At 36.1% G+C, this 23,918-nt stretch overlaps 5 protein-coding genes, 1 non-coding gene and 1 pseudogene across 7 annotated transcripts; 4 read left to right on the forward strand and 3 right to left on the reverse strand.

The window, feature by feature from the left end:
* The first annotated feature begins 1,670 nt into the window (after positions 1 to 1,670).
* TRNAG-GCC lies at positions 1,671 to 1,741 on the forward strand. The gene has a single exon. It is a non-coding gene; the product is annotated as a tRNA-Gly (tRNA).
* A 225-nt stretch (positions 1,742 to 1,966) lies between these two features.
* LOC111471415 lies at positions 1,967 to 2,779 on the forward strand (annotated as a pseudogene).
* A 785-nt stretch (positions 2,780 to 3,564) lies between these two features.
* On the forward strand, positions 3,565 to 5,043 carry LOC111471601 (40S ribosomal protein S20-2-like). The gene is made up of 4 exons (XM_023117327.1): positions 3,565 to 3,679; positions 3,864 to 3,999; positions 4,462 to 4,575; positions 4,700 to 5,043. The coding sequence occupies exons 2-4, from the start codon at positions 3,888 to 3,890 to the stop codon at positions 4,840 to 4,842; spliced, it is 369 nt and encodes a 122-aa protein (XP_022973095.1). The 5' UTR covers positions 3,565 to 3,679; positions 3,864 to 3,887; the 3' UTR covers positions 4,843 to 5,043.
* Positions 5,044 to 5,682: 639 nt separating this feature from the next.
* On the reverse strand, positions 5,683 to 7,186 carry LOC111471241 (UDP-glucuronate 4-epimerase 2-like). The gene has a single exon (XM_023116992.1). It carries the CDS (start codon positions 7,164 to 7,166, stop codon positions 5,946 to 5,948), a length of 1,221 nt encoding a protein of 406 aa, XP_022972760.1. The 5' UTR covers positions 7,167 to 7,186; the 3' UTR covers positions 5,683 to 5,945.
* Positions 7,187 to 10,630: 3,444 nt separating this feature from the next.
* Positions 10,631 to 11,889, forward strand: LOC111471332 (protein EXORDIUM-like 3). The gene has a single exon (XM_023117071.1). The coding sequence runs from the start codon at positions 10,652 to 10,654 to the stop codon at positions 11,684 to 11,686; it is 1,035 nt and encodes a 344-aa protein (XP_022972839.1). The 5' UTR covers positions 10,631 to 10,651; the 3' UTR covers positions 11,687 to 11,889.
* Positions 11,890 to 13,385: 1,496 nt separating this feature from the next.
* LOC111471505 (protein LOW PSII ACCUMULATION 2, chloroplastic) lies at positions 13,386 to 15,172 on the reverse strand. Its single transcript, XM_023117250.1, has 2 exons — positions 14,679 to 15,172; positions 13,386 to 13,739 (listed from the first exon to the last, which is right to left on the reverse strand). Exons 1-2 carry the CDS (start codon positions 15,121 to 15,123, stop codon positions 13,591 to 13,593), a joined length of 594 nt encoding a protein of 197 aa, XP_022973018.1. The 5' UTR covers positions 15,124 to 15,172; the 3' UTR covers positions 13,386 to 13,590.
* Positions 15,173 to 15,429: 257 nt separating this feature from the next.
* Positions 15,430 to 23,701, reverse strand: LOC111471087 (mitochondrial intermediate peptidase, mitochondrial). Of its 2 annotated transcripts, XM_023116807.1 has the most exons (17): positions 23,383 to 23,701; positions 22,459 to 22,540; positions 22,295 to 22,347; positions 22,124 to 22,178; positions 21,063 to 21,201; positions 20,924 to 20,978; positions 20,361 to 20,568; positions 19,981 to 20,076; positions 19,103 to 19,222; positions 18,855 to 18,980; positions 18,476 to 18,631; positions 17,952 to 18,068; positions 17,284 to 17,409; positions 17,134 to 17,201; positions 16,625 to 16,760; positions 16,370 to 16,535; positions 15,430 to 15,885 (listed from the first exon to the last, which is right to left on the reverse strand). In XM_023116807.1, the coding sequence occupies exons 1-17, from the start codon at positions 23,583 to 23,585 to the stop codon at positions 15,629 to 15,631; spliced, it is 2,163 nt and encodes a 720-aa protein (XP_022972575.1). In that variant the 5' UTR covers positions 23,586 to 23,701; the 3' UTR covers positions 15,430 to 15,628. The 2 variants fall into 2 exon arrangements, with proteins under 2 accessions (XP_022972575.1, XP_022972646.1); XM_023116878.1 differs by lacking the exon at positions 23,383 to 23,701 and having other exon boundaries at positions 22,295 to 22,322; positions 22,459 to 22,542.
* Positions 23,702 to 23,918: the final 217 nt, after the last annotated feature.

The raw sequence follows: 23,918 nt of genomic DNA on the forward strand, positions 1-23,918 counted from the left end.
TTTTTTTTTTTTTTTTTTTTTTTTTTTTGTTTTTTTTTTTTTTTTTTTAAGTAATGTTTTAGAATCTGATTGAGATGTGTGGTAACATCCATCAAATTTAAACAGTAAATTAAGAGAAATCGACTTAAAAGTTTGTTTTATATATTCATTCTTGAAAAATGTTTATTTTGTTTAATATTATTGCAAAAATGGAAGACTATTAAGTGGATTTTAAAATAATAATAATAATAATAGTAAAAACGTTTTGAGATTTGGTTAGCATAGTTTGATGGACTAAAGCGAACTATGTTTGCTCGCGGTGGACTTTGGTGTTACAAATAGTATCAGAGCTAGACACGAGGTGATGTGCTATTGAGGACGCTAGCCCTAAAGGAGGTGGATTGTGAGCTCTCACATCAGTTGAAAACCTCCCTATAATAGATACTGGGCCCAAGGGCGTGGATAATGAGATCTCACATCGATTGGAAACCTCCCATAGCAGACATTGGTCCACAAGGTGGATTGTGAGATCCCAGTCGATTGGAAAACTCTCCATAATACACATTGCGCCACCAAGAGGTGGATTGTGAGATCCCATATCTGTTTGAAACCTCTTCATAGTAGACACTGGGCTCTAAGAGGGGTGAGTTGTGAGAATCCACATCGGTTGAAAACCTTTCTCTAGGACACATATTTTTAAAACCATGAGACTAACGGAGATTCGTAACGGGTGCCAACGAGGACATTGGGCCTCCAAATGGGTGGATTATGAGATTCCACATTTGTTAGAAACCTCTATCCAGTACATGCATTTTTAAAACTATGAGACTGACTAAGATACGTAATGGGTTTGCAAGCGAGGATGTTGGGTCATTAATTGCGTGGATTGTGAGATCTCACATCGGTTGAAAACCTCTTTCTATTAGATGCGTATTAAAACTGTAAGGCTGACGACGATACTTAATGAACGTAACAGACTAAAGCAGATAATATCTGCTAGCAATGGACTGCTTCCACAAGCTCGGGAAATTATATTTAATAAAAGGGCTCATGCGAAATATTCTTGGGGAAGAAAACTGGACTTACACAGAGCCAATGGGCTTCATCTCAAGAAAGAAAAAAAAAAATCAATTGGGCCCCAATTATGTGGGCTGAAATTCCAAATGATGAACCCGACGTGGCCCAGTCCAATGGGAGTGAAAGTCCCTAGACAGGCCGAAGTACTACCGAGTCTTAGTCATAGGAACACGAAACCGAACTCATTCAGTTCAGATTCTTCAAAAAAAAAATAAACCGAATCCTTATAGTTTGGGTTAAGTTGGTCCGAGTTATCGGGTTGAATATACACCCCTAAAAGACATTGATTTGGTATGCATATTTAGCAGTTGCTTGATAAAAAGCTACTTATTTTGAGTGGCAATGTTGGTAGCATTTTGCTCGATCCCACCTGTTTATTAACTTATTCCAACCCGTTCTCATCTATATGCCCCTATACATTTATTTCAATTTTATCTTTACTGACAGTTTTGTAATATCTAAACTTAGATATTTTTCTCTTATACTAAAAAAAAAAAATGAAGTTACAATATTTGACTACATTAGTAACTATTTCGAAGATGAAATACTTGTTAGAATATTACGGTGTTCATCAATATATAAGTAAAACATTATAACCACATAAATCTCATCGAGCACCAGTGGTCTAGTGGTAGAATAGTACCCTGCCACGGTACAGACCCGGGTTCGATTCCCGGCTGGTGCATACCGTTTTTGCAATTTCAGATTTTTTTTTTTTTTTTTTTTTTTTTTTTTTTTTTTTTTTTTTTTTTTTTTTTTTTTTTTTTTTTTTTTTTTTTTTTTTTTTTTTTTTTTNTTTTTTTTTTTTTTTTTTTTTTTTTTTTTTTTTTTTTTTTTTTTTTTTTTTTTTTTTTTTTAAATGAAGAGCAACTCCCCCTCCACGCCCACCTATAAATTTGAACTCCCATCATCCATAACAAAACCACATCTAGTTCCTCTGTCCTCTAACAATGGCAAATGATGAGGACGTGAAGCTTGTGGGTCTCTGGACTAGTCCATTTGTTATGAGGCCCAGAATCGCCCTCAACATCAAATCCGTACACTACGACTTCATTCAAGAAACATTCGGATCCAAAAGCCCGCTTCTTCTCCAATCCAACACTGTTCACAAGAAGATCCCTGTTCTCATTCACGCCGGCAAACCCATCGCCGAATCCTCCATCATCGTTGAGTATATCGATGAAGTCTGGTCCTCCGCTCCGTCCATCCTTCCCTCCGCTCCTTACGATCGCGCCCTAAATCGATTCTGGGCTTCCAAAAGGTAACAAAATCCCCTTAATAATTAATCACTGATTTTGTTCAAATTTAAGTTTAATTGATTGGTTTGTTAATTTGGGTCTTTTTAAATGGACCCAGTTCTACGAGCCAATGAAAGCGAGTATGGGTGCAGAAGGGGCTTATAAATCAAGGGGTGGAAGCGATAGGGTTATTGGAGGAAGCTTTCGGGACTCTGAGCAGAGGGAAGGCGTTCTTGGGCGGAGACCATATTGGGTTTGTTGATATCGCTTTCGGGTCGTTTCTGGGGTGGATTAGAGTGGCGGAGATATCAAATGGGATGAAATTGATAGACGCAGTGTAGACGCCAGGGCTGGACAGATGGGCTCAGAGATTCTCTGCACATCACGTTGTGAAAGATCTGTTGCCTGACACTGCAAAGCTTCTGGAGTTCTCCAATGTTGTCTCAGCCAAACTGAAAGAGAAGCATTGAGCTTCTATCATCTGTAGCGTTTCTTAAGCTGCAGATTATGATTAATAATAATAATCAAAATAAAGTTTTATATATTCATTCTTGAAATATGTTTATTTTGCTTAATATTATTGCAAGAATGGTAGACTATTAAGTGGATTTTTAATATTATAATAATAATAAAACAAATAATAGTAATAATAATAAAAAAAACATTTTGAGATTTGGTTAGCACGATGATCACACATGGGCTGGATAGTGAAAAAAACATTTTTTAAATGGGTGTGAAAATCTCTTCCTAGTAAATACATTTAAAACAGTGAAATTGACGTCGTTACGTAACAAACTAAAGCGAACATAATTTGGTAGCGGTGGACTTGAGTATTACAAATACTATTAGAGGTAGACATTGAGTGTTGTGTCATTGAAAACGCTAGCCTCCAAGGAGGAGTGAATTGTGAGATTGCTCATGGGTTGAAATTTTTTTATTAGACACGTTTTAAAATCATGGAGTTGACAATACGTAATGAACTAAGACAGATAATATCGGATAGGGTTAATGGATAAAATTAGGTGATTAGGTTTGGGTCCTCCCCCAAATGTGAAATAATCAATTGTTGTAGGACCACGTTGTAAATTACATTTAATGAAAGGGCTTATGTGAAATATTCTGGGGGAACTGGACTTACATTGACCCAATGGGCTTCATCTCAAAAAAGAGAAAATAATTGGGTCCAAGTAAGTGGGCCTGGATTCCGAATGATGAACCCGACCCGCCCAGCCCACTTTGAGAACTACCAAAAACCCTAGTAATCGCTACAGAATCATATAAATTGTAGCATTGTCACTTCCGTTTTCCTTCTTTCAGAGAGAGGTAGCTGAAACTGGATACTGAATACTGAATCGTAGAGTTCAACTTCTTTCCCGCCATCCCAGGTTTCGCTTTTGAACTTTGCAGTTTTTATTCTTATATTCATCATCTTGTATTGGAGAGTTTTTAAACATAACTTGTGCTTTGTTATGATGAGATTTCTGAATGTGTATGCGTTATTGAATCTATTTCCATGTCTGATAATTCGACTTTTGTGGTTGAGAAAACATTGTTGGGTTCGTTCGACAGATTCCTCTTCGGATAACAGGAAGAATGGCGTACGCAGCAATGAAACCAACTAAGCCAGGCTTAGAAGATACGCAAGAGCAAATCCATAAGATCAGGATTACTCTCTCCTCAAAAAATGTCAAGAACCTTGAGAAGGGTATCTTCTTCTTCTTCTTCTTCTTCTTCTTTTCAATATGCTGCGTTGTTATTCTTGTTACTGTTTTCCTCTTTTATAATTTGGTGAATGTGTCTCTTCGAACGATATTGCATCATCACATCACTTGTTATGATTTAACTTTTTTTGGCAATTGAGTTTGATGATTACTTCGTAATTCTTGCAATGCTCTGATTATAATAAGTTCTGAGCTTATTAACACGTGAACAATTGTAGAGTGATATTATTGAGTGTATTGACGGATGAATTTTAGTTCAGGAACTATCAAATAACTTCTTAGGATTGTGGTCTTTTTCGATTGATGTTTGTTACGGTGTTGTTAAATCCTCATTTTTTAGGCTTCAAGTTCATAATTGGCTTTTCCAGTAGTGGACTTTTATTTTTGTGAGTTGTTTCATTGAAGGCGTTTTTGGCGATGAGTTTGATATCTGTTTAAATCCATAGTTTGTGCCGACTTGGTTCGTGGTGCCAAGGACAAGAGGTTGAGGGTCAAAGGACCAGTAAGAATGCCCACTAAGGTTCTTCACATCACAACCAGAAAATCTCCATGTGGTGAAGGTACGTAACCAGTTATCTATAAGTTTCTAAACTTGATTTCATCCTTGTAAAACTTGAAAGATTACAACTTTGAATGCATCCCTGTGTTATTGAATTCATTCATTCATTTGTTTTGTAATTGCAGGTACCAACACATGGGACAGATTCGAGCTTCGTGTCCACAAGCGAGTTATCGACCTATTCAGCTCTGCTGATGTAGTGAAGCAGATTACCTCCATCACCATCGAACCTGGTGTGGAGGTTGAGGTCACCATTGCCGATCAATGAATTCTTTCCATGTTTTGCCTATTTATAGTCTCATTAGACAGTTTGTTACTTTTTGGGTTTGGAGCATACCTGTCCAGTGAGGGTTTAAATGCCATAGTTCTTCCCATTACTTGTTGCAATTAACGAGACATTGAGAGACTTTCCTATTCCTGCCAATTTTCTTGCGTTATAATTATGATGCTTATTTCAGTATGTTTTGCAGTTTTTGTATCTAAACTTTAAAAGCTCATGCAATTGTTTTCGGAGTCAAACATAACGAAAAAACATGTTCATCAATTATTCAATATTCAAAATTCATCTTATATAGGCCATTGGGTTTCGTCACCAAATTACAGACTTTAAATTGAAGTTTAGGATTCCACAATCAAGTAGACATTTTAAATCAACCCCATTGAATCTCTCGAGATAGAATCTCTGAGTATCAATCCCCATAATAAATCTACCCATATAAGTCCGTTCAACTAGTTAAAATATATTAATATTTGTATCTATTCGAGGTCCCTCAACACATTATATAAGTGATGATCCATGTTCTCCTCTACTCTCCTCTAGTGGAGAATTAGGGTGAGCAATATGCATTTCTATAGTGTCATTCTATAGATCTCTTAAACCCTAACAGAGAGTAAGCAAATGCTGCTCTTCAATATTCAACCAGAACAGTCTCAAAAAAGACCTCAATATTAAACTACTTAAACATGCTATCAATCTTTGCATCTGTCTTAGAAAATGCACCCACTTCAAGGATTATTAAGATCCCTTACAAGAACAAGTCGATTTTGCAGTAAGCAAACAGAGATGGCTCTTCTCATGATAATAATTCATGAAGCTGCATCATAGATGTTGTCAAATAAATAAATAATTGATCAAAATGTCTTGATCCTGAATAGAATTTACATCTCTTAGACTGAATCAACAGAGAAATGATTGAAAAGAACCCCAAGATGAAATGTAAAAATTCTAAGTTTTTTCTAGTGAAAATTGTTGTTCCCCAAGAACTCAAACCAGAAGCCAAATGAATACACAATTGTTCTACAACTGAAGAACAAATGTGAGAAAGCAACAATTTAGTTAGAACTGAAGAACAAATCTCAAAATAACTCAGCCTACAAAACGATGTTCATACCAGATTTGGAATAATAAAGACGATACCAATTCACAAACTCCTTCAAACCTGTCTCCAAATTGGTGGTGGGCTTGTAACCGAGCTCCTTCTGTGCCAGAGTGATATTAGCATGAGTGAAAGGAACGTCACCGTTTCTCGGCATTGGAAACACCATTCTCCTAGCCTTCTTGTCCAGCAACTTCTCCAAAATGTTCACAAGTTCATTCACAGCCACCGGAGAAGTATTCCCAAGATTGAACACCCGCAATTGAGCCTTCCTCTTCTTTCCGCCGCTCCCAGTGCTCCTCTCCGCCGTATCTAACGCACCCAAACAACCCTTCACAATATCTTCAATGTAAGTAAAATCCCTAGCCACAGATTTCTGATCCGCCCCTTCAAAAACCTTAATCGTTTTCCCCTTCAGAATATCCTGAGTGAAAAAGAAATACGCCATATCCGGTCGTCCCCAAGGTCCATAAACTGTAAAGAATCTCAATCCAGTAATCGAAAGCCCATAAATGTGATTATAAGTATGTGCAATTTCCTCACCAGCCTTCTTAGTTGCAGCATATAAACTCGCGGGTTGATCCGTACGATCCTTCTCCGAAAAAGGCACTTGAGAATTAAGACCATATACCGAACTAGAAGACGCCCAAACAATGGCCGGCTGCGGATTAGCCGATTTACAAACCTCGAGAACACTCACCAATCCCGCAATATTGCTTTGCACATACGAACTGGGGTTTTGCATCGCATAACGAACGCCTGCTTGAGCCGCGAGGTGCATTACGTGAGTGAATTTAACCAATTCGAAAAGCTTCTTCAGCAGAGTACCGTCATTGACGTCACCCTCGACGACAAACACTTCGGCACGGTCGAGTAAGGCGGCGCGTGAGCGTTTGAGAGAAGATTCATAATAGGAATTGAAATTGTCAATGCCGAGGACTCCATCACCGCGGCGCTTGAGTGCCAGTGAGACGTGAAGGCCAACGAAGCCGGCAGCACCGGTGACCAAAACTCGGCGAGAATGGGAGTGGGAGCGGGCCGATAGACGGATCCGATTCTCCCAGACGGGGCCCGCTTGGAGAAGGCGGCGGGTGGGATCGGAGGAGGATCGAGGGAAGAGGAAGAGGAAGAGAGCGAGAAAAATGAAAGTCCAGAGAGCGAGGAGTTTAGTTCTGGTGGGGAAACGGGAACGGTGAAGATATGGAGGTCTGTCCATTGTAGCCTTATGATCTTCCCTTTCTCCCCCAACCAAAATGAACCCATTTCTAATTTTCTATTTATTTATTTATTTTTATAATCTTTTTTTAAAATTAAAATATAAAAAATAAAATTAAAAAAAAAAACCCATATATTTTATGTAATAAGACTTGGATTTTTTTTTATTTTCTATTTTAAATTTAGTTTTAATTTAACTGTTTATGAAAGCTTTGACTTTTTTAAAAGTACAATAATTCAGTTTGAATATTTGACGGTATCTAACTAAAATGGAACAATATTAAATTTCAATTTTTTTAAAAATAAAAAGTTAATATTACACCATGGGTGGGCCTCTTATTGGGCTTGAATATCGGCCCTACACGGCCCAACTCAGAACTTGGGCCACTGCCCCGCCACTCTTTTTGTGGGGTTGCAATTTGTAATAATTCACATCAAAATCTTTATTTATTTTATTTTATTTTTCATTGTAGTTTTCACCTGTGGTAAGTATTTGATATGAAAAGGTGAATTGCAAAGGTAAAAACTAAAAAGAGGTGAAGAAAAATAAAAAGGAGAATTGGTAAAAATATTGGTTAAAAAGTGCAATAAATTGATTTGGATATTAGAAAACATTCAAATCCTACCTCTACCTATTTTACATAAAACCATACCTAATTCAACCTAAATTCCAACTCTTAATTTTTAGCCCAATTATTTTAGTTAAAATTAAAGTGATCCCAAACAAAAGAGGAGTACATGAACCGATACCACGTTCCAATGGGGTGACTAAAAAAAAAAAACTTAAAATAATTAAAAGTCGATCACTTTTCTTTTTTATTATATATCTATAATTTTCTGTTTACATAGTCACCGAACGTGGAGATTTCAACAATTTCATGTTATAAAATAATTTATAAGATTGAGATCTTTCGGTGCCTTTTTCCATCCAATCTCTTACTCCTAAATCCTAATCATCTTCTTCTTTCCTTCTATCTCTTACTCAAAAAAAAAAAAAAAAAAAAAAAAAAAAAAAAAAAAAAAAAAAAAAAAAAAAAAAAAAAAAAAAAAANAAAAAAAAAAAAAAAAAAAGCATATTTACCTTTTTTTTTTTCCTTTTTACAATTTTTTTTGTAGATAAAAAATAATAATAATTCACGTCCACAATAAAAAATAAATATATAGTACATAAAAATAAATAAATTATGTAATAAGTCCAATAAAATAATTTTAACCCTACATATACTTTACTTTACATGTTTATTAATAATAAATCAATTTTTACTTGAGACATAATATGTATACAAATATATATATACATATATTATTTAATTAGGTGTTAAGGATGATGTTTAGTAATAAATTATAGTTTACCATATATATTATATTTGATATTTTATTATAAGACAAATATCTAATATTTGCCTTATTATCATAGGTATTTTTCCATTTATTGTTATTTTCATTTATTACTATTTTTTATATCCTTGTAATTCATTTGATTATAAATAAGATAACTTTCACATTATTTAGGTGTGGTGGATTAATCAAACATTCACAGTAGGTCACAATCCCAAAGCCAAAATTTATGCGTAAAAAAGGGCCCTCCCTCAATAATAGAAGCTTTTTGGTAATTCATGATTTGGTTGGGTATCTTTATTATATATGCATTCCAAATTGTAAATATCTTTACTTTGGAGTAAAAGTAATAATCATCATTTTTCATCTCAAAAACACACACTAAAGTATTTTTTTTATTTCTAAAAAGATGATGGAAAATGGAATCATCATTGTCCTTAAAAATCATGTTTTGGGTATAATTTTGTAAGAAATAAATTAATTTTTTTAAAAACCTTGTAAAAATATAATAGCAAGCGATTGGATGACACGCGCGTTGATGGAAGTATAGTACACCGTGGGTTCTGTAAGCTGTAGCCCATTAAACGGACGAGGCCCACGTAAGCCCAAAGATTGAAGTAGAGGGCCCACTTGGTGTTCACAGTGTGTTCGTGTGTTAGGGTCATTACAAGTGGGCCCCAGTGTCCCAATATATTTTAATTTCATATTTCATTCAATCATTCCAAGCCGCGCAATTTACTCCTTTGATTATTCCACTCTCACCTCTTTATTTACTCAACATTTTATTTTTTTTTCCTTTTTCTTATTTTATCAAAAAAACAAAAAATCCATTTTAATTATTTTTCTTTATAATACGATTAGTCCCATCTTCTATATATATATATATATATTATATAATTTTACCAAAATGTCGCAAACAAACAAAACAGATAAATCTTTTTGACATGATATTAGCGATCATGCGACCACAAGCTACACACCGAGACACCCAGACGAGATGATCCTGACCACTCATCCCAATCAAAATTGGAAATACGTAATTTGGATAAGATTAAACAGGGTTCAACTTCGACGGACCTAGGCAGTACGAATGTCCATTTGGGAGCAACCCCTGGCCCCATTTTCCACGTCAGCTTTTTTTTTTAATTTCCTAAAAAAAAAAAAAAAATTGTTTGAAAATTGGAGGCTCAAGAATGCCCTCGTTTTAAGGACTGCCCCCGGAATTTAGGACACCGAGGCAGTCCCACAGGCCTTGTCACCCACTTCGTGTCCTTAGCGCTCCCATTGTTTCCCATTTATTTGATCGTATTTTTCTATAACATTTATTAATCATTAAATTATATTTAATAACCATTCATTTCTCTTCAATAAAATATTCAGCCATGTCCAGTAGTACTATTCAATGGTTGTCTCTCGAAAATAATTAAACCATATAGTTAGCTATACAAAATAATGAGAAATTATAAATGTTTTAATTTAGCAAAAAAGAAAAAAAAAAGAAAAAAGTTTTAACCCTCATTTATTATGCACTGTAAATTTTATATTTGAGAAATTATATGTCCGATCCAATCATTATTACAGACACATCATGCATGCGTGGATAACAATATTATTTACATGTCATTATTCAATCATTAATATAATTAATATAATTTGAAGGAGTCCAATTGTAATGGAATAAAATTAAATTTTGATCCAGTTTATACACATACATAAACGGCCAATGGAAAGAAGCAAGGGGAGCCGTGTGATGTAACGAGATAAGTGATGATGGGGATGATGGGGATGATGGGGATGATGGGGATGATGGTGATGATGGGGATGATGATCCCAATACCAGAGGAGTAGGCCCCACTCTTTCCCCCGCTTCCCTTCCCATCGTCACTTTAAAGAATCTAACTGTCATCCATTAACCCGCCGATCAATGTTTTCTTCTTCTTTTTATTTATTTTTTCTTTTTTTTGAAAAACAAAAAAAGCAATAATAATAAAACCCATAAATTTTTAAAATTTTGAAATTATATTCCCTTGACGTAAACAACACTACTTTTTTTATTTTTTATTTTTTATTTAATTTTTCTCCGTTTGTCTTATAAATACATGTGGAGCTCACAGTATTGGCATTTTGTAGCCTTCCTCGACCCCCCAAATGGAACCTCTGGTACTTCCGCCCAACGTCTTCTCCGCCCTAGCCCTTTCTCTCCTCCTTCTCTTCCTCACTCCGGCCGCCGCCTGGCGTCCATGGCCTCGCCTCGCCGAGTCCAACGCCTCCATTGACCCGCTCGTCGGCGACTCCAAAAAGTTCGAGGGATCTTCTGAGTTCGTCCACTTGAAGTACCACATGGGACCTGTTCTCACCACTAATATATCGGTCCACATTATCTGGTACGGCTCGTGGCAGCGGAATCAGAAGAAGATCATCCGTGAGTTCATCAACTCCATCTCCGCCGGCGCTTCCAAATCCCCGTCCGTCTCCGGCTGGTGGAAAACCGTTCAGCTCTACACGGACCAGACCGGTAACAATATTTCCAGCACGGTCCAGCTCGGCGAAGAGAAGAACGACCGGTTTTACTCGCACGGAAAATCGCTGACTCGGTTGTCGATTCAGTCGGTGATTAAAAGCGCGGTGACGGCGAAATCCCGACCGTTGCCGGTTAATGCTCGGAATGGACTGTACCTTTTACTGACCGCCGATGATGTTTATGTAGAGAATTTCTGTGGGCAGGTGTGTGGGTTTCATTACTTCACGTTCCCTTCGATTGTAGGGTATACGCTGCCGTACGCTTGGGTTGGGAACTCGGAGAAGCTTTGTCCGGGCATTTGTGCTTATCCGTTCGCGGTGCCGAGTTACATGCCAGGGGTGAAGGCCATGAAATCGCCAAACGCCGATGTTGGAGTGGACGGAATGATCAGTGTGATAGCTCATGAAGTGGCGGAGTTGGCGTCGAACCCGCTGGTGAACGCGTGGTACGCTGGGGCGGACCCGATTGCGCCGGTGGAGATTGCCGATCTCTGTGAAGGGATTTACGGAACCGGAGGAGGTGGGTCGTACACGGGGCAGTTGATGGACGGACACGATGGGGCCACGTACAACATGAATGGGATCAGACGTAGGTATTTAGTCCAGTGGGTTTGGAATCATGTGGTAAATTACTGTACTGGCCCTAATGCACTGGACCAGTAGTAGAGGAATATTTCTCTTGTTATTCCTTATTTTTCTTTTTTCAATTTGAAAATTTCTGTGCTTTTAATTTGGGAGGAGGGAGCTATATTATTGGAGTGGGCTTTTGGGCCTTGTGAGGACTGGCGGTTAATTAGTATCTTACTTCTTAAAGGCTTGGTTAATCACACGTGTTAATAAAAAGATTTCCCTATACTAATTTTCTATTTTAATTTTGGTTCATTTAATTTTTTAACTTCCTTTTTTAGGGTTCGCCTCAAGGCTTTAAAACACGTCCTTTACCTTTACTTTAAAGGGTGTTTTGGGACATCAAAATTATTATAATAATAAATATGTAGTCCATGATAAAGTAAAATATCGGAGTGAAGGAGGGTGGGGTTGAAAGTAGCGAAAGAAGGCAGGGACTGAACATGTCGGTAAAAACACACAAATTATTAAAGTACTTTCTTTATAAATAAATAAATAAATAAATAAATGTTTTACTCAAAAGTTCACATTTCAAAGTCTCTGTGTTTGAATTATTTTTATTTATTTTTAGCGGAAAGCAGAGATGCAAATAATAATAATAATAATCCCTTTTCCATGGAAATTACCAAAGAACCACAGAGCAAATTACAAAATGAGACGCTTAAAGGGAGTAGTAGGTAATGTGTTTGAAAACAAGAGCCAATGGGAACCCCACACTATTCCTTTCTTTTCTATTCAAACCATAAATAACCCCAAATCTCCAAAGCAGACCAAAGATGTTGGAATACCTGAACACATGTACTAAACATGATTCTATACGTTTAGGGATGCATTAGAGAGACTAATCATAGAGGTCATCTGTCAGTGAGTAGTAGAGAAAAAGAGGGATGCCTAGCCATCATTTGTCCTGTCATAAATGGAATGGGAGCCTACCAACAACAATCCAATCCAATCCCCCATTTCATATTGGACTTTCCCTTTCACGCTGCAGATTCCTTATACCATTTCTTGAATCTCATTTTATAATCTTGCCCAAACAATAATCAGTTTTTTAAAACTAAATCAAGACAAGGATCAAGAGGGCGAGAACATCAAACCAAAAAGCTCAGTTTTCGGTCACATCACAAACAACACTGCTTTTCAGTGTCGTCAGCAAACAACCCTTTGGTTGCTCCAGTGTCAGCAGCAAAGAACCTTCTTTATCACATCTTTTTGGGACAATTTAGGTCCCTTCGATGTGCAGAGGGTCACAAAAAAGTGCTTTAATCTACACACACACACACACACACACACACACACACACACCAGTGCTTTCAAAATTTCAGTTTCTGTGTATCAGTTTGCACACTTATTATTTAGAGACCTCTCTGACCATTGTTACTGCTGCTTCCAAATTACTCCTGTTTTCTGAAGTTATTTCAAGATGGTGGCTGAAAGGAAAGGATGTACTGCTTTGAAAGAATGCCTCCACACCTATTTTCTAGTTGATTTCATTAGAAGGGTACTCGTAGAACTTTAAGACAGATTTGGAGACTGTACAACATTTGGTTTCTCTCTATTCAGAATTATACATGTTCTTACTAATTTTTCTACTTTTTTATATCAATTTAGATGGGGCCTCCTGCTTTTGTTACTTCCCCTCTCTGATTGTTTGGAAGAAGAAAGGAGATGAAAAATAAGAACAGAAGGGAATGCCATAAAGAGAAACAGAAGGATCTTCGAGCATAGAACACGATTAGTTAAAGCCCAGAGAAACTAATAAATTGATGGCACGGTGTTTCTTAGGATCCAACAATAGCATCTCATTTACCTTTGAGCTAAAACAAAATTCATCCTCGGTTTTTCACTCAAATGACATACTTAGTATAAACATAATCAATAGACACTTGAGACTTTTCAGGTCACCATACCAAATGCAGAACATCAATCAAAAGATTAAATTATGATTTATCACCTTTAAGCTTCTCATTCTGAAGATACTTCGAAACTCCGTATGCAACAGTTCCAGCCACAAAAAGTGAGACGGTTGGGGTAAAGGATGGATACAAATATTTGACGAAGAACTTATCCCAATTCTCTGGTAAGAAACCTGCAAAAGTGCACATCAACCAATTAATTGTGGTGGTAAAAGTGAAATGAAAATACCTAACTGTGGATATTGTATTCATCAAATCAATTAGACATCAAATTTTCTAACTGAAAATAGGCTGAAAAGCAAAGAATATATTTCCCATATTTAGAACCATTAAAGAATTCAATGGTATAAAACTAGCAAAAGTTCACAACATATTGTCCACGTGAAACTATGAAAGGTGCTAGAAACATAAGAGAGCTATCACTTTGTATTAGTTTGATGGCATAATTAACCAGAAATGAAGTACGTTTTACAATAAATATACGCCTGAAGCATCAAACCATTGAACTCTAAACAACGGATTTTAATCAAGAAAGTTCCAAAATAATGGTTTTGGTAAAACCCATAGCTTTAACATGAGAGTTAAATAACAGACTCTGAACAACAGAACTTCTGAGATAAATATAATGGACATTGCCCAATCTAATCCAGCTACATTAGGTTACAGATTTCAAATGGAAGTTAATGCCAGGATGATATTAGCATCTTATTTTGATTGGAAAACCCTAAATCCAATGCATAACATTAGCTTAGTCATGAATTGTTATGAAATGTTGCCTTATATTAACACTCCAAATATGCACAATGAGACTGATAATGGTGATTGAAGAACCGCCATGGAGGAGGCATAGATCATAATATCATTCATTTCATAATTTCAATCTTTTTCAACAGAAACTGAAAAAAATTCAACCCATCATCACAGTTCGCCTAATCCACTTCTTAAAGAAAAATCCTCTTCGGATCTGATTTTAACTACTAACATGTTTCAGATCAACAACACAATTACTGGAAACCCCAACAAGAAAAAGAAAATTCCACCATCGCAAATGGAAACAGTACAATTCCGAAGTTCAAGTTCCAATTTATATAATTATGGAAGAGAATTCGTACCAGATGCCGCAAGCACAATCCCCTCGACGAGTATTACAGCACCAAGACCCAACCAAGTAAGAAGAAAATAGCTCTCATTCTTGCCCTGCTCCTTAATTGCTTCTTCATCTACTTCTCCGACAAACACCGGTTTCTCCACCGGTGAGCGCCGAATAATCGATGCCCTTTGCCGCTTACCCTTCTGCTTTCCCTTAGAGGTTGTAGCCTTTGGACTTGATTTGCTTGAAGTCGTCGATTGAGACGATAACGAGCCGAACCCTTGAGCAGACGAGGTCCCAACTGCAGCATCGTCGACAGTTTTCGAAATGGGCTTCTCCGATTCCGATGGGCTCTGCGATTTGATGATGAATTTTGGCTTAGAGGGGAAATAGAGAGGTGTTTTGGGAAGATGATAGGGTTTTCTGGTGAAAGAAGAAGGAGAATGGTGGATTATTTGTAGCGCCATTTTCAGTTTATTTGGTTAAGGTTGTTTCAGATTAGAATTATGAAATCTATCTCTCTCCCGTAGAAAGTTCCGATAATTGCATTTTGACCCCTTCAAGTTCCTAAATTCCCCCCACGCCCCCAAGTACAAAAGGAAGGGTTTGTTCCCATAACTTATTAAATATTTTTTAAAATTCACAAATTTTAAAAATATTTGATAGACACACACCGAAAATACAACCACATAATATAGAGACTAAAATTGTAATTAAATTATCCTTTCGAACAAAAAAAAAACATGTTCATTTATACCTAAAAATTTGAAGGGATCAAAACGTATTCATTTCAGAATAACCCAGAAACATAAAAAATGGAAAAAACCAAATTTTCATTAAGTTAAACTCAAATGTTTCTCAACAATGAATGGTATGGTTTGCCAACTCTGAGCTTCCAATGAAACTTGGAGGACCAAAAATGGAAGAAGAATAATTAAGGGGAAAAAAGAAGGCGAAAGGGCTTGTTTGTGGCTACACTACGAGTTTTCCACTGATATCCATTTCCTTGCAAAGACTGGTTATATCAGGAATTACTCCTCCATCACAATACCTTATGATCCCATCTCCCAAGAGATCCTTTAATAAATCAACTGGTTCTTTGGAGCCTCCATGTTGTAAGAACTTTGTTCTCAAAGCAGTTCCTGTGCTTCTTGAAAGAGGATCTTCCTGACAAAGCTTCTCCCATATGGTTGCGGCAAAACATTTGGCGTACAGGTAGCTGTAGTAACCTGTAAAAAGCATACCTGTGAATGTCTCGCACCAGAAAGAAACGGGGGAAAATTAAGTAAAAACATTATAGTATATAGAAACTGCTATTCGGGGAGTGGGTGAGGAGACAGGTGTTTTGGTTATTTTGAATTACAAACTATGCGAGGATTAGTATCTGCTTCATTGATTTGGGGATGGATTGGGGAGTCCCACATTGATTGGAGAAAAGAACGAGTACTAGAGAGAACGTTGTCCCGAAGGTGGGTGGATTGTGGGATCCCACATCGATTGGGGAGGAGAACGAAACATTTTTTATAAGGGTGTGGAAACCTCTCTCTAGCAGACAAGTTTTAAAAACCTTAAGAGCAAGCCCGAAAAGGAAAACACAAGAAGACAATATCTGCTAGCGGTGGGCTTGAGCTATTACAATATCAGTCACCGAAGTTTAAAATTGAGAAGGAAAAATATATCACTGAAACACAGGAATAGATCAACTTTTGCAACCTGCACCATAAGTCAGGAGGTGAAAAAATCGGGTCTGCCAATGAGTGCCATCCACATGCTTCCAACTGGTACATTGTCTTTTTAGCTCAGCAACAACAGAACTAGTGTCTCTCTCTAAAGTTAATCTTTCACCAAACAGTGTTTGATCAATTAAAGCATAAAGAATCTGGAAATCAAAAAACCAAGTAAAAATTGGTTGGTTGGATCAGATAAAAATATAAGATATACCAGTTAACAACACCATCGACATGTCACCTGACGCTGCAGTTCAGTGGCTGCAAACATCTTTTTGGCACCCTGCATCGACTTAACAAGCTTTTCAGGAATTACTTCACCAGTTGAATAGTGCTTAGCAAATGTTCTCAAAACACGATAATCTGACGCGTAGTACCTAGTCATCCAATAGCGGTGACGGCTATTATTAAACAACAACAAACACAGCTGATATGGAAACAAGACTCTGAGAGAAGGGTTTTGTCAAGTTATACGTACAAGATTACATATTTATAAGAGAGGAATTATATAAATTTGTTGATTTATTATCTCCTACTAAAAATTTAGACAAGGATATTTTGGACATTTTTTTATCCCATATTTAATGTTCATATCTGATATTTGATTAATGGACGTCTTTCTTATGAAGGCCATAGTGCAAACACTGCACAACTTAACTAGAAGAATAATTTAAGCATAGACGTGGTTCAAAACTGTTATATGATCTTCGTAAACCAAAAGGCAAGCAAATAAACTGAATTTTTACTCACTCAAATAGGTTTGAAGGTGTCTCTGCCAGATCAAGAACCACTCTTGTACCTGAAAAATGTTGATATTCCTGCAGTAGATGAGGATTGATGAATTAAATATTAAAAGTAACAAAAGGATTGTCTGTTCAAGAGTACAGAATCAGCACATACTGTTCTTGAAAGCAGTGAATGAAGGGCATGCCCAAACTCGTGGAAAAGAGTTTCAACTTCCGAATGATTGAGCCTCACATTTGATCGTTCACGTGATCCAGAAAAATTACAAACAAGAGCTACAACCTGCACATAAACAATACAAACTTCTGATTTGGGAGGTCACCAAATTAGTCTACTCCTTTACATTTCTAAAAAACTTTTCCTTAGGACCCTTCTCGAATGGATATATTATTAGCATTGAATAATCAACTTTTGGTTACAAGCTGAAAGAGAATATGCAAGATCATCTAATTAGCCTGACATTAGCAAACAAAAATCATGAGCACATTTTCAAACAAGGCATACCCCATCGTAATAATAAGAATATCAAACCCATCACCATGCAACCCATTCTCTATCTTAGCCTATAAGCATAAGTAGATTTTTCACATTCTTGATTACAGCATGGTATATGATAGCTAACAGAGGATTACGTGTCTATAAGCATAAGTAAAAACAAGAATTACGTGTCTATAAGCATACGTGTCTATCCAATTTTGCAAAAACAAGAATTGAAGCATCACAAAAATGTTTGATCAGATACAGTTGCAGCCGAATAGGTGTAGTAGGAAGTATTATAGAAATCAAAAGTGGTAACACGTACAAAGTGATAATCTAATACATACAGGAAGTTGGTATTCCATTTCTGAAACCTTGCAGCCTCCCTGAATTGCAAAATGAGCACAACCAGGATACTTTCCTTTTCTCGAGTACAAATCTAGGTATAAGTATCCCAAGTCACCCTGAAACAGAAATATGGTGGCACTATGAGTTTAGGGGAGTACTTATGATGTTTGGGGGGGGTGGTTGATGCTGGATCCGAGCACCATAACTCACACAATATATAAACGGAGCCCCCAAGGATTTTGATTCAAGAGACTCTTGGTCATGTACATCTTTTTAAGGTTTGATATAATAGTTTTTCATTCCAAGACTACAAACGTGTGGTTAAATCTTTGATCTCAACCATAACAATTTATACATGAATATATGAATGACAAAAGCTCATCACCACAGTCTCCACTACGTATCAGGGGAACTAGTGTGTCAGAAAACTTATTAGTCAAAGGTTCAGTGCACAAACAGTCTAATTCAATTACAAGCTATAACTAATGAAGAAAAATCTATAGTTAACTTATCTAGTATGTACCTCTTCAGGATGATGAAGAGACAATTTAAGCACGTCGGGATGCCATGATTCACCTGGTGCTAGGGAAATACTATTAAATGATGCGCCAAACAATGAGTTCACGAGAGTTTTCAAACCTTCAATACATTGTGTTAAAGGAAAGTACGATGATATGACCTATAAAAAGAAAAGGGAACCATAAGAAAACTGAATACTAGCAGTTAGGAGAAAATGGATACCATGAGAGAAACGAAGTAGGCAAAAGGAAAAATTAAAAAAGAAAAGTGTAGAAGATTGCCACTTAACAATGTGAATACGGAACAACCTCGACACGTTTTTCATTTGAAAAAAAAAAAGAGAGAGAGAGAGAAATAAGAAAGAAATAGAAGATGTAACTTGCCGATGAATTGAGATTATACGCAGTAGATTTCATCATTGATGTATAGTAAGCCTCATCCCATGGTTCTAAATCTTCAAACTTATTAAAACGCTTCTTTAACTTGAATTCCCTGATTTGATTGAACTCCTGGTGGTGGTTAAAACTTCTCATTAAATCATGAAACCACAATTTCAACAAGTTATGACGAAACAGAAACAACTCTTCCATGCCTTGCAAACTGCAACATCTTGAAACAAAAATTGTAGTACCTCATCAGCACTGGGACGGACCAAATTGCTCAACTCTTGCAAAAATGACACTACTACAGCTGGAGATGAAGCCATGTTAGGCGTTACTGCAAATTCTGCATAAGATCTATACCCTAATATCTGCATAGCCAACATTAAGCAAAAGACTAAAACATTGGAGGTAATTCACCGTAACATGGTTATTTTTCCATATGTAGGAAACTATTTGTCAGAACCTTTTTCACAAATTGGAATAAACAGAAATTTCATCTCAAGGAATCTGGTAGATTTATAATACAATTCTGTTCTATTAATCGAATATGTTTCTAAATTTATTTTCTCAAAGTTCCACAGCAATTGAGTAGATGAAAAAAATATCAAGCGACTGGTATTGATTGACATAGAAGAAGCCTATTTGGCTAACACATGACTGAGGAAGGTTGAGAAGGCTCAAAGCCAAGAGGAAATAATTGAGCTGAAAAGTCATCGTAAGAGAAGGCTGTACAAGTCTTTTCATATAAATTTTGTAAATTCAGGAGCTAGAGAGCTCGAGCTTTATCTTTGAGAGTCTGGGAGTGTTGTAAGCCCTTCCTCATTAATTTGATACAAGTCTACTTTTATTCCCTAGCCCATCAGAAAATTGTACAAATCGTGCCATGAATGATGAAATATAAATCTTCAGCTGGAAACAATTCTAAAATAAGACCTCAGATTAAGTGAGACGGAAGTTCACATGACCTCTAAAAAAATGAATTTTCTTGCACCACAAGATTAGATTGACTCATTCCAAGGAGAGAATTCTTTTTAAGAACTCAGTATTAAACAAATGGCAACTTAGGGAAGAAATATTAGATAATGCATTATTCTTTACAAATTTCAGGAGAGAGGAAATAAAAAACCTGAGCTAGCTCGTGACGAGTGGCAATAATCTTATCAAGAACATCGAGGTTAGCACGAGGACTTGAATTTCCCTTGACATAAGCCATTTTCCTAACCTGAGAATATATTCAAGTGCAAAAAAAAAAAAAAAGTAATTGTTGATCAGAAAAAGGATCAAGCCCAATGATGAAACATTTGGCCTTAGCAAACCATAATTTACGAAAAAGGTCATCATCTTATAAGATTTCCTTCCTCAGATATCTAAATCCATCTGACTTAAAAAAGATGCATCATAGAGCTTTATCCTACAAGAATTTATGGAAGCCTCCACATCCTTTAAATTATCCCAAGCCAATGAAAACACATCCTACCTATCATCATGCACAACAGAGTTATTCACCTCATCATCTGATGTATATTGCAGAATAGAAGATAGGGAATCTGCATCAGTCATTAATCGAAATCCCTTTTCTTTCATGCTACTTATCGATCCAAATGATTTACTAGAACGATAGATGGGCTTAACAAGATGGTGCAAGTTGTTTGGCACACGCATTGGTGGAAATATATCCACAGAGCCTGGATCAATGACGATATTTTCTTTGTACCTGACAAAATGAAGCATATTCAACAAAATTAACAAACATGGAACATTTTTCTTTTTCTCTTCCTTCTCTCCTATATTTAAGAAATACTGGTCTGGGTTGTCATGAAATACTTCATATATCAGTATTAATATAGTGAGGTTTCTCAAATAGTGATAAAGAAGAGAATTCATCAAACACTTACAATCGTCTGAATGTTAAGAGCATTATCAAAGTGACTCCGTTTACGTACAGTTTAGAGTGACAGAAAGTGACTCCGTTTATGTTTATTGATATGCAGAAAATATTATTGGAAGAAGCATGAAAATGAAGTGAATAGCAAGCAAACACAATTAAGTGAATATTACATGCAACTTACTCCTGACAGAGCTGAGAAATTTCAATACTCAACTGATTTACTCGATCCAATCTCTCTGCATAAGCATAATTAAGGTGTTAATTTTTAAATGCAGAAGCATGAGTAGGAAGCAGCGGAGTGAATTATACACAAAAAGTACCAGCAGAAAGATGAATTCCAGCCCTTTCAAAGTCAACACGGAGGAAATGAGCAGCCATATGAGCTTCACGTGTAAGTAGATGAGCCTCATGCTCAGCTTTTTTAACAGCATTATACAAAGTATGATTTGTATTGAGAAACTATAAACAGAAAGATAACATGAATAAATTTTTGGACACAGTTTTCAAACAGCAAGAAAATTACCAATAACAATTTCTCGCGCAAAATAGAAAAGTAAAGGAATTTTAGTGATCATTTTGGTTTTCCAACTGCATAACATGTAAAACTACAGAAGGTTCACAAAACTGTGTAGTACTCACTTGAATATTTTCTGTTTGGAAACAAATACAAAGTCTTTTCCATATTTGTTTTCAATATAATTACACCTAAAAGTTCTCATCCTTTTTTGTTCAAATTAAAATGTTAAATACTTTTCAATTCAGTAGGATCATCTTACTTATGCTAAGTACTTCTCAGTTTCGGCAGGTTCAAGCTATTTATAAAATAACAGATGAAAATCAAGTAGAAAACTTAAAACTTGCCATCTCATAATAACTAATTCAAAATCTGAGCAGGTTCAAAGTGACGTTGAAGAGAGAAAGAGATTATTAATAACTAATCAAGTATTAACTTATAAAATTTTTAAAATTTTTCATATTTTATTGAAGTATGAGAGATAACATTTATGGTGAAACCTACAAACTAGGCTGTTTTTTGTTTTTGAGTCTGTCAAGTTCACTGTCCACAAGACTTATTTTCCTCCACAAAGGTTTCCAAGTTACTCCCTAAAGAAAGTTTATATAATAAAAGAGGGAATTCAGATCTGCGAATATAACACATTTTATCACTTTTGCAGATTATTATTTCTTAAGTTTCTTTTTTTTATATATATTTTAGCGCTGGAGTCCAGAACTAGAGAAGAATAGACAATTCAGGAAAACATGTTTGCGTTTCACTGAAGGTAAAGACAGACATGATAGTGCACTCAATTAGTTCGTAAATCAGTAATAATGACAACTGACAGAAAAAAAAATTCAAGATATGGTTTGCTGGGCTCCTCACATGAAAATATTCACTCATTCTCATAGCTGCCTTGTTTGCCTCCTCCACAAATTCCCTATTACATAAAAAAAAAAAAAAAAAATTATAGCAAGCCGAACTGACTGGCAAAGCAAATATGAAAGACAGTAACTATCACCAAGGTGTCAAAAAAAACATCAGAAAAGTAAAGACCTGTCTGGATGAGTTTGCCTACAAAGTTCTGCAGAATCAAAAACAGAGCATACCTAATCAATAAATTCCACAATTAAACAAAGAACTTTTATATAGAAGTGGAAATATATCTGATAGATAGTTCAAAATAACAACTTAAAGTAAATCCTAAATTCTAAACCTACCCTGTTGGAAATTTCATCCATTGCTCGGATAACTTCTGCTGATGAAGGCATGCTAGAAATGAAAGTAACAAGCTCGCCAGACCTAATCAGAGAAATTAGTTCTTAAAAGAAGAAGGCAAAATTTTTCTGCAGTTCGAATTAGATAAAGGTTTCAAGGCTCCTTGCTACCAACGAATTTAGAAATTTGTCGTAAAATATTGATGAGATTTTTTTAGAGCATCCATGTATTCAAGTCAGCTGACATTCTAGAAAATGCATGAGTAATTGACATGTACCCTCGACCAACAAGTCAGCCGTTTGAATCCTTCCTCCTCAAATATTGTTGAACTCAACAAAATCATAAGAAAGATGTTCGAATTTCCAAATGATAGCGCATATAATACTAGACTAGATGATTTTCATTTTGAAATCCTTTGTATCTTGCACTTTTCCGTACTCTTCCAATTCAAAGAAAGAAACCCATAGATGAAAGCCCAGTTTCCGAACTGCCTTAATTTTAAAGAAGGCAAAGCACATAGCTTTTAATCTAGTTTATCAAAAAGGCCAATTTGTGCTGCAAAAGATCCTCCTAGAATTAAGACAATAAGTTCTGTTTCATTTTCTTTCGCACCGTTACGCATTACCTACATTCTTATTACCATTGGCCATAGCAATTACAGCGTCAACCAAGCTTCTTTTTTTTTCTTTTTTTTTTTTTTTCTAAAAGAACAAAGAGCTATTTAAGTTAAGCTCATAATCATTAACATGGAAACAAGGTGGAACTCCTCCAGTTGGTCAGATACATAATTAAGCTCAATTGTTTTTAGTGTTAAGCTAGCTGATGATAACGAGCAACAAAACAATTAAAATTGTAAGAAAAATTGTAGTAACTTTCTCGCCTCTCAAGCATTAAAGACATTCAACTTAGAGCAATGATCTCGTTACCTCTCAATGGCTTCATCGACAAAACGCTGGAAGCCTTTAGGCGACTTCAGCTGCTCAAAGCCATAGAGACCGGTAGCAGCACCTTCGTGCGGAGCCGAGGCAGCGGCGTGGATCGAACGGGAGCTAAGGCAATTCAAGTAGCATGATTTTAGAACGGCTCCCGAACTGACCTTCCGGGTGGTTTTTCTGATCAGGCTCAACATACCGCGGCGGCGGAGAGAAGGCAGCGCAGTAGTGAACCTTGATTTTCCAGCTTCGGGGTCCGAGTGGTGGTGGGACGCGGGCGTTTGGGTTGGTCCACGAAGCTATTCAAGTCCCGGGTTGAAATTAAAATATTCTAATTTTATATAAATGTTTTAAGGCTAAATTATATTAAAAAAAAAAAAAAAAAGTCTTCCATTTTCTTTTTTGCTTAAAAAACATTTTTATATTAAATAATAATAATTAGGATTAGTTAGTTTATGGTGTATGGGAATAATACGTATAGAATGTACGGAAATATTAAGATTAGAATAAGAAATATTATCGAAATTTTA

This window comes from Cucurbita maxima, unplaced genomic scaffold, assembly GCF_002738345.1.
Source record: "Cucurbita maxima cultivar Rimu unplaced genomic scaffold, Cmax_1.0 Cma_Scf00001, whole genome shotgun sequence".
Classification (NCBI taxonomy): domain Eukaryota; kingdom Viridiplantae; phylum Streptophyta; class Magnoliopsida; order Cucurbitales; family Cucurbitaceae; genus Cucurbita; species Cucurbita maxima.